This window comes from Triplophysa dalaica, chromosome 15 (genome assembly GCF_015846415.1).
Source record: "Triplophysa dalaica isolate WHDGS20190420 chromosome 15, ASM1584641v1, whole genome shotgun sequence".
In the NCBI taxonomy this organism is placed as follows: domain Eukaryota; kingdom Metazoa; phylum Chordata; class Actinopteri; order Cypriniformes; family Nemacheilidae; genus Triplophysa; species Triplophysa dalaica.
Window position 1 is genome coordinate 17,290,714 of NC_079556.1, and position 14,550 is coordinate 17,305,263.

Below are 14,550 nucleotides of genomic sequence, written 5' to 3' on the forward strand. Positions count from 1 at the left end.
CTATGGACACGTTCGCCCTTTTTGAGCGACGTGCTACAACATTGTGCTACAATTTTAAACAATTGTGTAGTTAAGTATTTTACCAATTACTTCAGTTGAAAAAGAGATAAACCTACATTTAAATTAGCAGTGGCATTAAGCTCTATTGTGTCCACCAACCTTTTCATCCTCTCTGAACTCGAGTCGTGATGAATGGTGTGCCATACACAATACAGTGATGACAAAATATAACAGTGCAAAGATACTGTGCAACCAAAGAAACGTGTTTCTAATGCAAGAGGAAGAGAAACCGATTAAGATCATGTCAACATCTTTTTAAATACTGTAAGTATAGGGTTATGCTCTTTACATGATGTGTGAAAATGACCTACTGTGCTGGGACGTTAACAACTGTTGTCCGGCCAAAGTTTTGAGGGCTACCTTCTAAAAAGCATAGAAATAAACAACTTGAATTAACATTTCATGTCTTTCTCACACACCAGTGTCTAAAATAAACCTCTAAAAGAGGCGTGTTTGGTAAAGCAGAAACTGTGAATGTGGAATTTCTCTGCACCCCAATCATTATGCTCTTGGTTTGGTTGCTATGATAAATTTGCGAGCATGCTGGTTTATTTAACAAATACAGTGTCAAACGGTTGCATGGAGATTATGGTTAGTGTCAAAACCCCCACCTTATTCTAACCAGCCGGCCCCAAAACGACACCACAGATCGGTCTACCACACGTCCACATGCAACGATAACTCACCACTCTTTTAGAAGTCGGCAGTAAAAATCCTGCCACCAAGATCGGCTAAGTCATATGAAATGCTTATTGCAGCTCTGAGAACAACACGAGGTAAAGCCGGTGGCTTTTCACAATGCTCTTCTTGTGGCGCGGACATTCAGGGCCTTTCCCATATTTAATTTGGCCCGTTCTAACCCTCTATCGTGCCACCCAACCATCTTCAAACACTGTAGGGTGGTCTGAATTATGCTTTTACACATATCCACTAATGGATGGTTGAGATCGAGCTCTTCAACTTCTTTAGGAGTTTTCCCAGGCCCTTAGAGTCATTCATAAGCTAGCCCACACGGAATTTGCACCCACAGAGCTCCAAAAGATCAAAATAACATTTAGCATAACCTGCTTCTTTCATGTTTGTTTATTGTACATCTTGGCTAATAGATTTTTGCTCATTTGAGCTCTAATTTATGTTTAAAATGTGGGAAAATCCATGCATAATAATGATACCTGCATACAGTATACAACTATTTAGCTGTTCACTACTAACAATTTAGGTATTTTGTATTCTTTAATCAAAGCATAATCAGTTCTTATAAGATACCATTATACAATTTACATTATCAGATAACATTAACAGTCTATCGTTGCTTTCAGACTGAAACCTAATTCTCCCCCCCAAAAAACCTGGCTAAGGTACAAAGCAGCAATGAGACTGAATTTGTTGGGTGGATTGTATGCAGTGAGACGCTAATGCAGAAAACATGTTTTAACATGCGCACCTAGAGAATAACTACTATACAGAGTCCTTTTTAACGTCTTCTCACTCTGAAATGTACAAATAAATAAAAATTCCCATATTCATCACAGAAAAAATGTAATCGTTGACCAGCACTAATTTTTTTCATATATCATTAAAGCTTGTCCACACAGGGACGATAATTGAGCGTGCCTATTACCAGCATTTTTGGAGACGTTTATCGACATTCATTTCTAAGAAATTTTCACTGGCGATGAGCTGAGTGAACGTATAAATTCACTCCCTCATGTTATCTGGTTTATGAACAACGCACTATTCTACGCCATTTTGTATTATAAATAGTGTGAGTAGTTCTTTCACATTGAAAATCCTCAAAAAAGAATGTGGCGTACGATTGACTTCATTGGCGCTCGTCCGGGAAACCGATATACTTCCGGTTAGTATAAAATCGTTTAGTTATTCCATTTGGGACTAAACTACTCTTCGTTGAGTGCATAGTGCACAGTTTAAGTGCATAGTATGTCATTTGGGACACAGCTACGGTATACTTTTATTATAGGGAGATGGGTGGGTCATTAATACTTCCAATTGGAGAACCCGTAACAGCTAACAAAACCCATTGACATCCATTCAAAAAACTAACATCTGGGGATTCATTTATAAACGTTGCGTACGCACAAAAGGGGCCTGGAAACGTGCGTACGGCACTTTCCACGCAAAGGTTGTGATCGAACTTGACTGAAGAATGTGCACAGCTGTTAAGCATCTCCGACCCATGCGTACACACAGTCTGGAGACAAGGTGTGACAAAAACGAGTTAGTGAACTCTAGTTAGATTGCAGAAAGTGAGTGTGTGATAAAAACGATTATAAGAATTTATTCCTCACACAGAGATCCACATTATGACGAAGATTAAATCTGCAGAGTTATTTGCGCTTGTATTGAGTGATAATTGTTTCAAGCACACCTTGAAAAATCCAACACAATATTAAATAAAAATCCAATCTAAATATTTAATCAGCGCTGTCTCACCATCACACTATGAGCGCATGAGGAGGAGATGATCCGACTGAATAGGGACAGCATCAAATATGATAACTGCAGAACACAGTGGTTTGGATGCCAGTCTTATTAATATATAAATCAGTATTCATGAGGTGCTTTGCATTGACTAGTTATGGGTAAAAATGGGTGTGTTCCATGCTGGATATGAGGCTGATTCACGTAGGCTCACTTGCAGGTGATAAGTGATCTAGAAAGTGAATATTGCTTACAGGTGTGCATGAACATGGTTTTATTAGTCAGAATATCTTTTTCCTTATGGTATTTTTGGCTTTCAGGTGCTCGTACACTTTTTGTAATGATCCTACACACTGTATTGAAATTGAGACCTCTATTCCTTTCCAGCGTTCCGCTGAAGCCAGGGCCTTATCATTACTGCTGTAGTTTTTGTACATCAATTCGGGAAAGAAGAATGTATTTTACCAAAAAAACTATAACACGCTTCACCTGCTTCACCTTTGCACTTAACCATTTTATGAATGTGGTTTTAATATTCTAAAGTGAATTCAGAGCATATTAACCTATAAACTTTAAACATTTTAGAGTTGTTTAATGTGCTCTAGTGGAAGTCTACATTCTATCTGAAAAAAACTTTAACACTGTCTCAGTCATAATTTACAGCCTGTCATAACAAAAAGCCGTCAGTCCATCTTTTTACTACACGCACACTGATGGATTGAGTAATGTTGTTTTAAAGAATACTGCCTTTTCCTGGATACCAAACGTGTTGTGTCTGTTGTCATGAGTCCTTTGTGGCTAAGCACTACTAGGGTAAACAGTAACCAAGCAGTTCAGAATGTGATGGAGTTACCGAGGAGGTTCCCAGAGAGGTTGATGGGCAGGATGATGGTAAGTGACAGCAGACACACCACCATCATGAGCAGAATGATGTGACGCTGGAAAGACAGGTACGTGACCGCATCGATACCACATTTACTGCGGATCTCTTCATCTCTAAAGGGAAATAAACACATTAACTTTAATATGAAAAATTATAAAGAGAATCCAATATTTATGATGATTTTTTAAACCTTTCACTCAAATTGTTATGTTGATAAAATCTGTAATAAAAATGCAAACAGATGCATTTTATAGGTGGTCCCAACCTTTGAATCCCACCATATGTGGTGGAGCCTTTTTGAAAGACCACACTTCAAGAGGGCGTTGGGTGCAATTATTATTACAAGAAGCACTCATACACACCAAAAACGTTGAAAAACACAAACACACACGCCCCTCTGGCTTCGCTTCACACCGAGTGAGGAAGCTCTCAGCAAGGTCTCCAGAGAGTTCAAGAAGCTTTTAAAGGAACCAGCTAAAAATGGCACCAACATGCTATCCCAGTCTTCCAAACAACATTTCAGAAACCGTGGAAACAGGCTGGTTTATGGTACTGAAAAGCTTTTAAGAGCACCCAGACGATAGACGTTCCGGGAAAGTGCCCGGTAAACCTTTGCCCTTGCCTTGTTTTACCTTCCTAATGAGATACAATGTGAGCAAACAGAACACCGCTTGATGACATCACCATTTCTTACACACTTACTTCATGTGGTACAGAGATGAGAGCCAGGAACAGAAGCCCTATAAAGAGAGACAACGAGAGTGTCATAAAAAGGTCTGGCACATATAAAACAGGCCAGCACAGAGCACGTCTGTCAGAGTCATTTGTACTTCAAGTAAACACGGATAGTCTAACAAGTGGAAAAAGCCATGTAAACACACGTTAAATCTTTAAAATGACCGTAACGTCTTGAAGTGTCATGCACATAAAACTCAAGGAGACAAAGTTAGGTCAGAATATAAAGGGACAGATAGTGAGCATAAAAAATAGGGTGACACTAAAAATGCTATACGGCTGTTTGTTTTGACATCATCTTTGGAGCGACATGGCAGAACAAAAGCTGACTAATACAAGTGGAAGATTGAAGTTGTTGTTATGTAAAGCCTCTATATATGTATACATTTAGCTCTAGAAAATGAAAACAAGAGTTACATCACAAGCTTTGTACTTGTGCTTTTATTCGATTCTTTGTGATCAAACGTTTATTATATGTGTGTGAACGTTTTTCTAAAGCTTCTCACCGTGTCCTTGCTCTCTGAGTCTGATGGGCTGGATTCTGATGGCGTTTTCTCCTTTTCACTTTGTTCTCCGTAGAATAGTGATGTCAAGCTACAGAACAAAGGCAAATGATTGAATACACAGATAACAAAAAAGATTTAAATAAATAACAGATCCATTACATTTTATTTATTTATTTGTTGTTTTCTTTATTGTTCTTTGTTTTTTATTTATTTGTTTTTATTGTTATCGTTCTGAACCAAATATATATACAGGAGAGACAGGACTTACTTGTCACTGTATTTAACTTCAATAAATCATAAAAACATGAGGTTGAGTTGTTGCAGGTAAAAACTGACACGGTTTAGATTGTTAGATTTTGTGTTTTTATACAGCAACTAAATAACAGCCTTACACTTCACAAGTGTGTATTGAAAATGCGTTATAATACGCTTTTCAGCAAGATTTAAACAGTAAAATACTTGTGAAATGCAAACAATTCACAATACAACAAAAAAAGATTATCCTTATATAACAAACACAAATACTATATCAAAACGATGTATATAACAACGAGTCTCATCTCCCCAAATACAGTATAATGTTCTATGGACGATGCCCTTTCAACTACAGATGTGTCATGCTCCTAAAGTTCCCATCTGTGTTTATTAAAGTGAGGTGGTCCTCACTGCAGAACACAAGATCCAGGGGGCGAGTTTGGATCCAGATCCAACTCCTCCCACTTGATATACTTATCCATAATTTGAGAGTAAATTGGAACTCGTGGTCGCCAACGTTTGCTCTTATCAATGTCATCATTTAGTGTACGCCTTGATGCGTAATGACCACAGTTAAATATTTGTTAAACCAAACCCTTACCATAAACCTAATAAAATAAAATATTATTATATTATTAAAACTATGTGATAAATAAAGTTTGTCTCCAGCAAGTTTGTTTTCCATCAAAAGAATAACTTTAGTTACACCTCAATGCGGAGATGGTAGAGTAACTGTGGCAAAACTGCTGCAGAAATCTGTCAACCAATCAAAACGCAGTGGAAAGAGACTGGATCCAGTGTCGACCAATCCCAATGCAATGGGAGGAGACTGGATCTTGATCAAACCTTGCCCCCTTGATGTCGCGTTTCTGAGACAATCTCTAACTGCCCATGCGGACTGATGCAATACTGTGTAAATATACACAGTGAGAGAATCAGCTACAAATACGCATTAACAAAGACTTAAAGCCACATGTCGAGGCAAAGTAAAGCAAGACTGCTGCAGTGCCTTAAAACATATTATCCAATTCCACCCACGGGGTCCCATAGGGACTCTTTGTTTGTGTGTGTATGAAGTAAGAGTTTCAATTTTGTTAGAAAACTAGAAATTAAAGGGTATAGAAAAAAATCTGAATGCACATTTCTGTAGCTGCAAGTAAAATTGTAAGTAACAGAGCGAATGCTAAATTTGCAAACTCCATGCAAATGAAGTTACTGTAAACAATAATAAATCTCACATAAACTTTTATCATTATATGACATATCAAGTATAAAACTATAATTATACTAAATATTGTATTAAAAGAATCTCTAAAACTATCCTTGTCTTGTTTTACCAGGAGATGGAGCCAGTGTCACACATTGACCTGTTAAGCATTCAGTTCACTTCGACACCACACACAGTTCTTTATTTATTTACACTATATAATGTTTTACAGTTAGTCAACAGTGCAAAGATGATACCTGTCATTTTCCATTAGTAGAGCCAGGCGACCGTAGTCCCATGCTGCTTTCCTCAAACAGGAAAAGATCAGGAGAAGGAACTAAAAGACAATAAACCAAACACAGAGTGATCAGTATGCATAAATATTAAACCAGTTTCTTACAGTGGCCTTTAATATTATTATTTACAGTTATGAAGTAACATGCACAGTGAAATATGATTTTAAAAAATCGTATTTGAATTTGGCCAATAGTTTTCTACACCAATGCAAACACGCTAAATTAAATAAGAACTATTTGTGTAAGCAAATCCTCCTTCCTACTAGACCCCTAGGCAGCAGCAATAATATGTATTCTTGGGCCAGAGATAGAGAGAAGAGGTGAACGGTTGTCTTGGAAACTAACAGGCAGTAAGGTCAGCATGCACACATTGTGATCATAATGACTCCAGTAGGAAAAGTAAATGACAAGACAACTGAAAACTCTGACTGCTGGGAAACTACTTCAAATCCTAAAATGCTGTAAGCAAGATCTCAGATTTAGAATCTGGACATTATTGTTCCAGTTACTTTACACTTTAGGCATCACTTTAAATTGTGTTAAGTTCCTAACCAGGTCAAAAGTAACATACATCAAACAAACAAATACACTCTTTATTAGTGGTGCAAACTCAGCGTTTTAGGGGTTTGGGGATGATTGCCAGTGCGTCTCCACACAGAAGACTTGACATAGATGAGAGGTTGTATGGATTGTTTATGGTTACGTTTTTTCCTTTTTAGAGCTTGACAGGCTTGTTACTAGGTGTCATTGTATAGGAAGTGTGCATATTTTTTTTTATGTTACACAGTATTTTAATATTCAACAATAAATTGTTTGGTATAACCTAAGGGTGAGTGAATAAAGACAACTTTATTTTTTCGTCAAATTTTTTTTGACTGTAAACGCTTCAAAGCTTTCACAAATGTGTGTAAATAATAAGTTAACTTCAAAAAAATCCTTTTTGCTCTTTCAATGATTTTTTTTAGACTTTATTAAGGACAATAGTGAATACTACACAATCTCCTGTTCATTCCTATAAAGACTACAATGATGTAACTCATGTAACCAGAATAATACATTAATGATGCATAACACCCTCAAATTACCCATGAGAGCTATTTTTTGTTTATATTTTTACATTTTAAGAGATACTGTTTTTATAGACAAAGACTATAAAAGTATTATATTGCAGCATTATGGCTTAATAGATTCACAATGCTTTAATAATTAAATAATTCCCCCATATATTCCTATACAAAGGAATTTTATAAAGTGCGTTTCGAGAAAAAATACAAAGGCATATTGATCAGATCCAAAACTCTCTCCCATTTTAGGTCTGCAGTTTTATTTCAATAGCTATTGATTTTTTTATCTTTTAGTGTTTTCTGCTTTAATTTGCAATGTTGTTCTTTCACCAGTTCTGTCATGTGATAAGCACTAGGTAGATTTCTTTACCGCATGTTTTTTGTGAGTGTTTGTGTTTGTGAGATCATTGTGGTTTGTGTGGCCATGTATGATTTACTACTTCTTATATGCAACAGTACCAGCCACAGAACAACATTAATGGCGAGGACAGTGGGCACTCCTCCGAATGGCAAGCCCTGCAGCACACTGCTGCGAGAATGGGAGTGATAACATCGCTCTGCTGTGCTGTTCTCCTCCAACAGCGAGCTCAGGAAACTCATGACATCCAGCTCCTCCGGAGGGCTGCCGCCACCTGCAGGCCAAAACACAAGCGGCGGCTGAGCTGTTCCCAAGAGGTCAGAGCGCGACGCCATGGTAGTGGCGCGGTTCTCCGAAGCCTTTCAAACTGTCAAAGCATTACTGAAAAGACAGAACAGAAAACAACGAGTGTATTAATCAGATGGAAAGAAAATAGAACAGATAACGATTAACACAATTCTATTTATAAAAGCAGCAGATGATGCACATTGTGATGTTGGTGTACTAGGCAATGCTTACTGCTTGTTTCGATTTGCCAATTCATTTGGATTAAACAGATAAGTTTGAATATATTTTTTTTATTGATCATTCTCAATCATATTTCCTTTTAATGTAGGTGATTCAAAAGAAATATAAAAATGATCACATCTTTTTATTTTATTCATATGGGAAGATTCATTTTCATCTGGTACTCCCGGCGGAGTGAAAGCTCAGTCTTACCATGGTGACCACAGTCAAGATTTGTGAAATTTCTATACTAGAATATCAAAAAAGTTATCACTTAAAAGGGTTAAGTGTGACGTGCAGAATAAAATAAACACGAGCCATATGTATAAATTGAAATAAGAAATAAATTCTTCATTCCATTAAATTTTACTGATGGTTTTCATTTACTCCCGAATTTGGCCTCAAGCACATTAACAAGAACATATTGTAAACATATAGAGCAGACTACACATAATGCAGTAAACCAGGATCAAGGATTAATATTTTGTTTGTTCAAATGACAGATAAAAAAATCAACATTTGTACCAAAAATTATGCAAAATTTCAGCTCTACAGAAACCATGGAATCTAGAAAATAACCGCTGATAAAAAAACGTTGTGCTTTCTTATTTTATTCACATCATTGATTCCGAAAGGAAAATTAAACATGCAAACAGCAAACATCACAGTCAACTGATATCCCAAAAAATAACTTTAAAAGATACATTGAACTCTGGCACATCAATATCAGGTAGAATGTTGAGATGAATATTACTGAATCTGATAAAATACAATCAAACAGTAAGTCCCAATAACTTTCCACTTCTATGTTTTGAGCACATACAAAATACCCAATACCACACAAGGTCACTGCCTTTTTGCTGACAAAGATAAGAATCTTTGTTTTTTTGTTTACAAACTGAACAATAAACAGCCCATTCAAATGTATCACTGGCTGAGAAATTATGACCATGAGTCAGCAGTTTCTTTATCCAAAAACGAACATACACACGGAGATTCTGTCTCTCTCTCCCTATCCCTGCTTAGCTGATACAACTGAACTGTGCTATATTGTGCAGTACAATTCTGTACAATAAAAATTACACTTTCACATTTTATGTTTGAAAGACAATGTTCAGAAAGTTAAATGACTAAAAAACAATACTTCTTTGCAACTCTTTTCATGAAATATTCCTTAATAGAAATTTTCGCTGGTCATTGATTTAAATTATATTCCTGCTATCCTTTTTAGAAAACCCAGTTTAACTGTATGGCTGTGTTGTTCTGGTGCTATACAGTTTGAGCACTCTTGGGAAGTCTCTCATCCAATCAGAGTTATGGAGCGGAATTAACTGTTGTATAATGACAGATAAACTGGTATTCTCTTATGTCTATACTCTACATCCGTGGGATTCATAATGTTACAGCAGTTATTTTGAGAATACTGACAATGAGTTTTAGAACAGGTATAAGTCTGGTGGCAAGCATTAAAATCCAATCAACCATTAATATCCTACCCAACATCCTTAACCAATCAAATTAAATATATAAAGTCCTTCTCTACACTCTAAAAAAATATCTTCATCCCACGGTTGGGTCGAAACAGGGATGAACCCAGCCAACTGGGTTAAATTATCCCAGAAACTGTCTATATTTGACCCGACCATTTGACCGGACCACACTATATCTAGCATTGGTTCATTTATAACTCTGCTGTTCTGTTTGTCCAATTTCGACCCAACCATGGAAATAACCCAATGTACATTGGTGCCAAATGAGTATTCTGTTTATCTAACAAACATTTCACATTACAGAAGTTCACTGAAAGCCCATTTAATAAAAAAAAATGTATGTAAGAAATTTGTTGAGAGAATCCTCAACCACCACCCCCCTCCGCCCACACACACACATATTAACGAACTTCCATGATGATATTTGATCCACCACAAGATATTGGATTAAAGGGTAAAGAGAATTCTGAGTATTGTTTCTAAACACATTATAGATGTTAGAAATGTATTGCTGAAACACATCCAAAGACTCAGAAATATGTAGTACTGAATCGTGGAGTTAAACAGATTTTCACCAGTTCTCTGTTCAGGATTCTTTGGGCGGGGCTCAAATGGGGGCTCGATGACGCAATGGAGCGTCCCCGCATGCATGGCCCCTCCCCTATCACTAGAGCGCCTATCATCAGGTGTCTGCTCAATCACAAGCTCAGGGTTGTAAACTGTAGTAGCATCTGTTTTATAATTACAATCCTATGGAATAAACCCCTTTTAAAACCCCTTTTAAAAAGTCCTGAGCGCATTTAAAAAAAAATCTGCATCGTCTTCCGAAGTTAAAAAAAGTTTTCTGAAAAAAAAAAACGTCCTGACAAGCACCTTTTTCACAGCTAAACAATGACAGAGACCTGTCGTTTCCATAACAACATGCAAGATCTGATTGGTCGAGAAGGCTCAAGCTCGAAAAAAAATAATGGCGGCCGAAACGCCAGTTGGAGCCTAGTTTTGTACAAATGTAAGTTCACTTTCAATAACTTTTGATTGAGAACTTACTATTGTAGTTTCTTTATATTTGATGGGTTATAACAAAGATGCTCTTTGTTTATAATTCAAAAAGAATTCTACGCTGCCTTTGAAGCCCGTCTCTCTAAGCTTTCTCCGTTCACAAATGCTATCTTTGAAAATTGCCGGCTGCTATTTGTAACCAAAACGCGTTCTGGGTTCTGGCTAATACCGGGGCCGGAACCTTCTCCCCAAACAGGGGGAGAGTACTCAGAGTTTGGAAAGAACTGCTGGACTAATGGGCTGGGGTCAGGTTGAACGATGCGAGGTTTGGCTTCAGTCCTAACAGCGGACACTCCCCAAGCATTTGAGAGCAGAGTCCTGATTATTTTTCAGCATCCTAGAGCCTGGAAAGGCGCTATATAAATCAAACATATTATTATTATATTTCAATGTCACTTTAGGGGGCACGGTGGCTTAGTGGTTAGCACGTTCGCCTCACACCTCCAAGGTTGGGGGTTCGATTCCCGCTTCCGACTTGTGTGTGTGTGGAGTTTGCATGTTCTCCCCGTGCCTCGGGGGTTTCCTCCGGGTACTCCGGTTTCCTCCCCTGGTCCAAAGACATGCATGGTAGGTTGATTGGCATCTCTGGAAAAATTGTCCGTAGGGTGTGAGTGCGTGAGTGAATGAGTGTGTGTGTGTGCCCTGCGATGGGTTGGCACTCCATCCAGGGTGTATCCTGCCTTGATGCCCGAAGACTCCTGAGATAGGCGCAGGCTCCCCGTGACCCGAGGTAGTTCGGATAAGCGGTAGAAAATGGATGGATGGAATGTCACTTTACTCAGACTTTAACTTGGCCTATGAGCCTGGAATTCAATATGATACTTTCCTGACTTTTGAACTGCAACTCAGCAACACGGCTTGTACTCATAGTGAGACCATTTGTCATCTGAAAACCCATTACCTGCTTGGGCAAGCACATAATCTGGAGTATGTTTGAAAAACAGAGACCTGAAACAGCAAAAAAGCAGGATGTAAATCAAATGGTGAACTCTAATTGCCTGATAAAATTTCCTACATCAGTTGGTTAAAAATGAATCCCAGCAAAGTCTGGTTGGAAATCTCTGTTAACTCCACCAGACATGAGTGTTTCTTCTACATGCTTTTATTCCCTCAGTACTTGTTGTTTGTGTGGTGCTTGCACGCTTGACAGCAAAATGTCACAAAATCTATGTTACATTTCTGTTTTCTCGACATCTGCCCTCAAAGGGCTCCTGGATACGTCTTGACAGCGTTGCAATCTTGTTTCGTTTATCTGATACATTTTGGAAGCAATCTCATTTATTAAATAAAGAGGTCCAGGCTGATGTTGACGAAGCTTTTCTGTTTAACCCTGTATAAGGAAAATCTTACTCATTGTATCGAAGGCAGTTCACGCAGGGCTTCAATAGATGAAGCTGCGAAAGTGTGTAATTTCTCCGCCACAAGTGACATCAAACATACTTGGAAAATTAATGGTTCAAATGGTTTCCAAAATAGTCCCTAATGTAGCCATTGTCTGAACAAACAAAAAGCCTAGTTTCCAATCCACTAAGGAGTCATTCACACAGAACGCATATTTGCGAGACAATGCGCTCAGGAATGTTTTATAAAAAAGTGCAGTATAGAATGCGAGGGTCTCGAGACACCCATTCGGTGATAGAATCTGCAATGCACATACTTTACATATTTGACGAAAATGTACACTGCATGATAAGCTAGAGAAAGGGCTTTAAAGGACCCAGTCTTTGGCTGTTTTAGAGGCTTTGATTTTGTTTCTTGGGTGTTTAACAGTGGATGTTCATGTTTCTAATTTAAAAAACACTTTGTATTTCCCATATTTCAAGTCTATTGTTCATCTTATAATGAAACGACTGGATTTCTTCCGGTCTGTATAAAGTCCCTCCTTCCGATATGCTCTGATGGGTAAAGCTGACCAAGTCGTGATTGGTTCCCCACTTAGAGTGTGTGTGATGATGTCCCACCCATACCATATCAGCGAGCTTCCTTCAGGCTGTGGTGATTGGTCGGTGCCCCTCTCAGTGCACCTGTATTCATAAACTTTTAGCAATAAAAATTAACAATGGTTCACTTTATCAGTTAAAAACATGCTGATCGATTGAAGTGTAACGGAGGTCTGCTAGTGCATGTGCAAACACCAATCATTTAGAGATTGTGAATTTTTTTCCAACTATGGAGAGGGAAATGACGCCAGACCGAATGACGTCAGACCGGTTATATTAATAAACACTTATAACAGAGGCTTTAGTTTTGCCTTTTTATATTGGACCAGGAAACATTTGCAAGCAAGACTTCGATGTACGTTTCATAGAAATGTTTAAGAGGTATGCGCACACACACAGAACAGCTTTCAAAGCTGATGTTAAAGTCATGGAAGCTGCTATTTGACTGTTGGTTATCTTAGAATGTGTGTAGCTGAATTCTTATTACCAGCTGTAGGACTGTGATGAAATTGAAAGAAGTTTAGTGCATAGCTCAGTCAAATGTTTACGATATATGATAACCAAACACTACTCCAGCGGTTCTTCCTCTTCTCTAGTCTAAGGAAGGCCTCGCCCCCTTTTTGGCGTATTCGTGTGGGCGGAGGTTATTAAAAACACTCAGAATAATGATACCATGTTCCCGGGAAGTAGAGGGCTGTATTCCGATCCAGCTATTCTTTGTAGTCCTTGAAAAGCGAATTCTGTTAAAGATAATAAAATATGGCACTGAACTTTGAGCTTTAACATTTTGCCGGTATTATTTATGCTCTAAAAGCAACATTAACATTAACTTAAGGTTAAAAAATGGGATCTTTTGGAACGTGCTCTTTAATATAAAAAATCACTTACATACAAAAACAGACTACGCTTCAGGATGAAAATGCTGCTAGACCAAAAATATTACGCTCTCATTTTTCTCTCCCATACTTCATAGGGGAATGCAATAGCTTGATTTGCTGTGACCGATTGGCTGGATTAGTCTGAAAATGTCCAGGAAGATGAAAGACTCTCTCCTCCAGAGATCCCACCATATACAACGGACATTTTCATATCACAGTTATTGACCTAGACGTCTTATTTAGGAAATTATAAGTTTAATAGGAAGATCATGGGTGTACAATAATTAACCGAACCTGAGGACCAAATTAAGAAATAATTAAAGGAAATATCCTAATAAGCTAAAAATAAGCCCCTTATCACTTTATCCATTTGGGTGATAGTTCTTCCAAATGAAAATTCTGTCATCATTTACTCACCCTCTTGTCAATTCATACCTGTATGACATTCATAAAAGAAGATATTTTTATCAGGTAAACTGTATATTGCACAAATCCTTAAGAAAGCTGCTTATTAGTAAGCAAAACAGATCTCTAAAGCAGGACTTACATGACATTTAGCTTACTCAGAAGTTTGGTCCAATATTTGAACCTCCATTAAAAATATTAATCATTGCAAGTTATTTTAACAATTGCCATTGTTTAATAAAGTGTGATTGTGATGCATATTATATATTTCCTAAATGGTGTAGTGATGTTTTCTGTCTTTAATGTTCTATTCTTGTAAGGATGTGAGTCATAAATGCAGTGATGTGACATCTAAGCAGCAATCTGGCATATCACTCTCTTCACAGACAAACACTGGAGCAGGCAAGCCATTATTACAACAATTTGTTACACAGCTTTCTAGAAAACTTGATTCTGATCAATATC

The 14,550-nt window shown here is 37.6% G+C and overlaps 1 protein-coding gene across 1 annotated transcript in view; it reads right to left on the reverse strand.

Moving 5' to 3' along the window:
* Positions 1-14,550, reverse strand: part of tmem63c (transmembrane protein 63C) — a 38,485-nt gene that overhangs the window by 16,491 nt on the left and 7,444 nt on the right. The window contains exons 2-8 of the mRNA XM_056768152.1: positions 7,908-8,187; positions 6,346-6,425; positions 4,627-4,714; positions 4,088-4,125; positions 3,356-3,498; positions 372-423; positions 160-268 (exon numbers count right to left, since the gene is read on the reverse strand). Of these exons, the coding sequence (XP_056624130.1) occupies positions 160-268; positions 372-423; positions 3,356-3,498; positions 4,088-4,125; positions 4,627-4,714; positions 6,346-6,425; positions 7,908-8,141 (744 nt within the window). The 5' untranslated portion in view covers positions 8,142-8,187. The remainder of the gene's footprint in view (positions 1-159; positions 269-371; positions 424-3,355; positions 3,499-4,087; positions 4,126-4,626; positions 4,715-6,345; positions 6,426-7,907; positions 8,188-14,550) is intronic.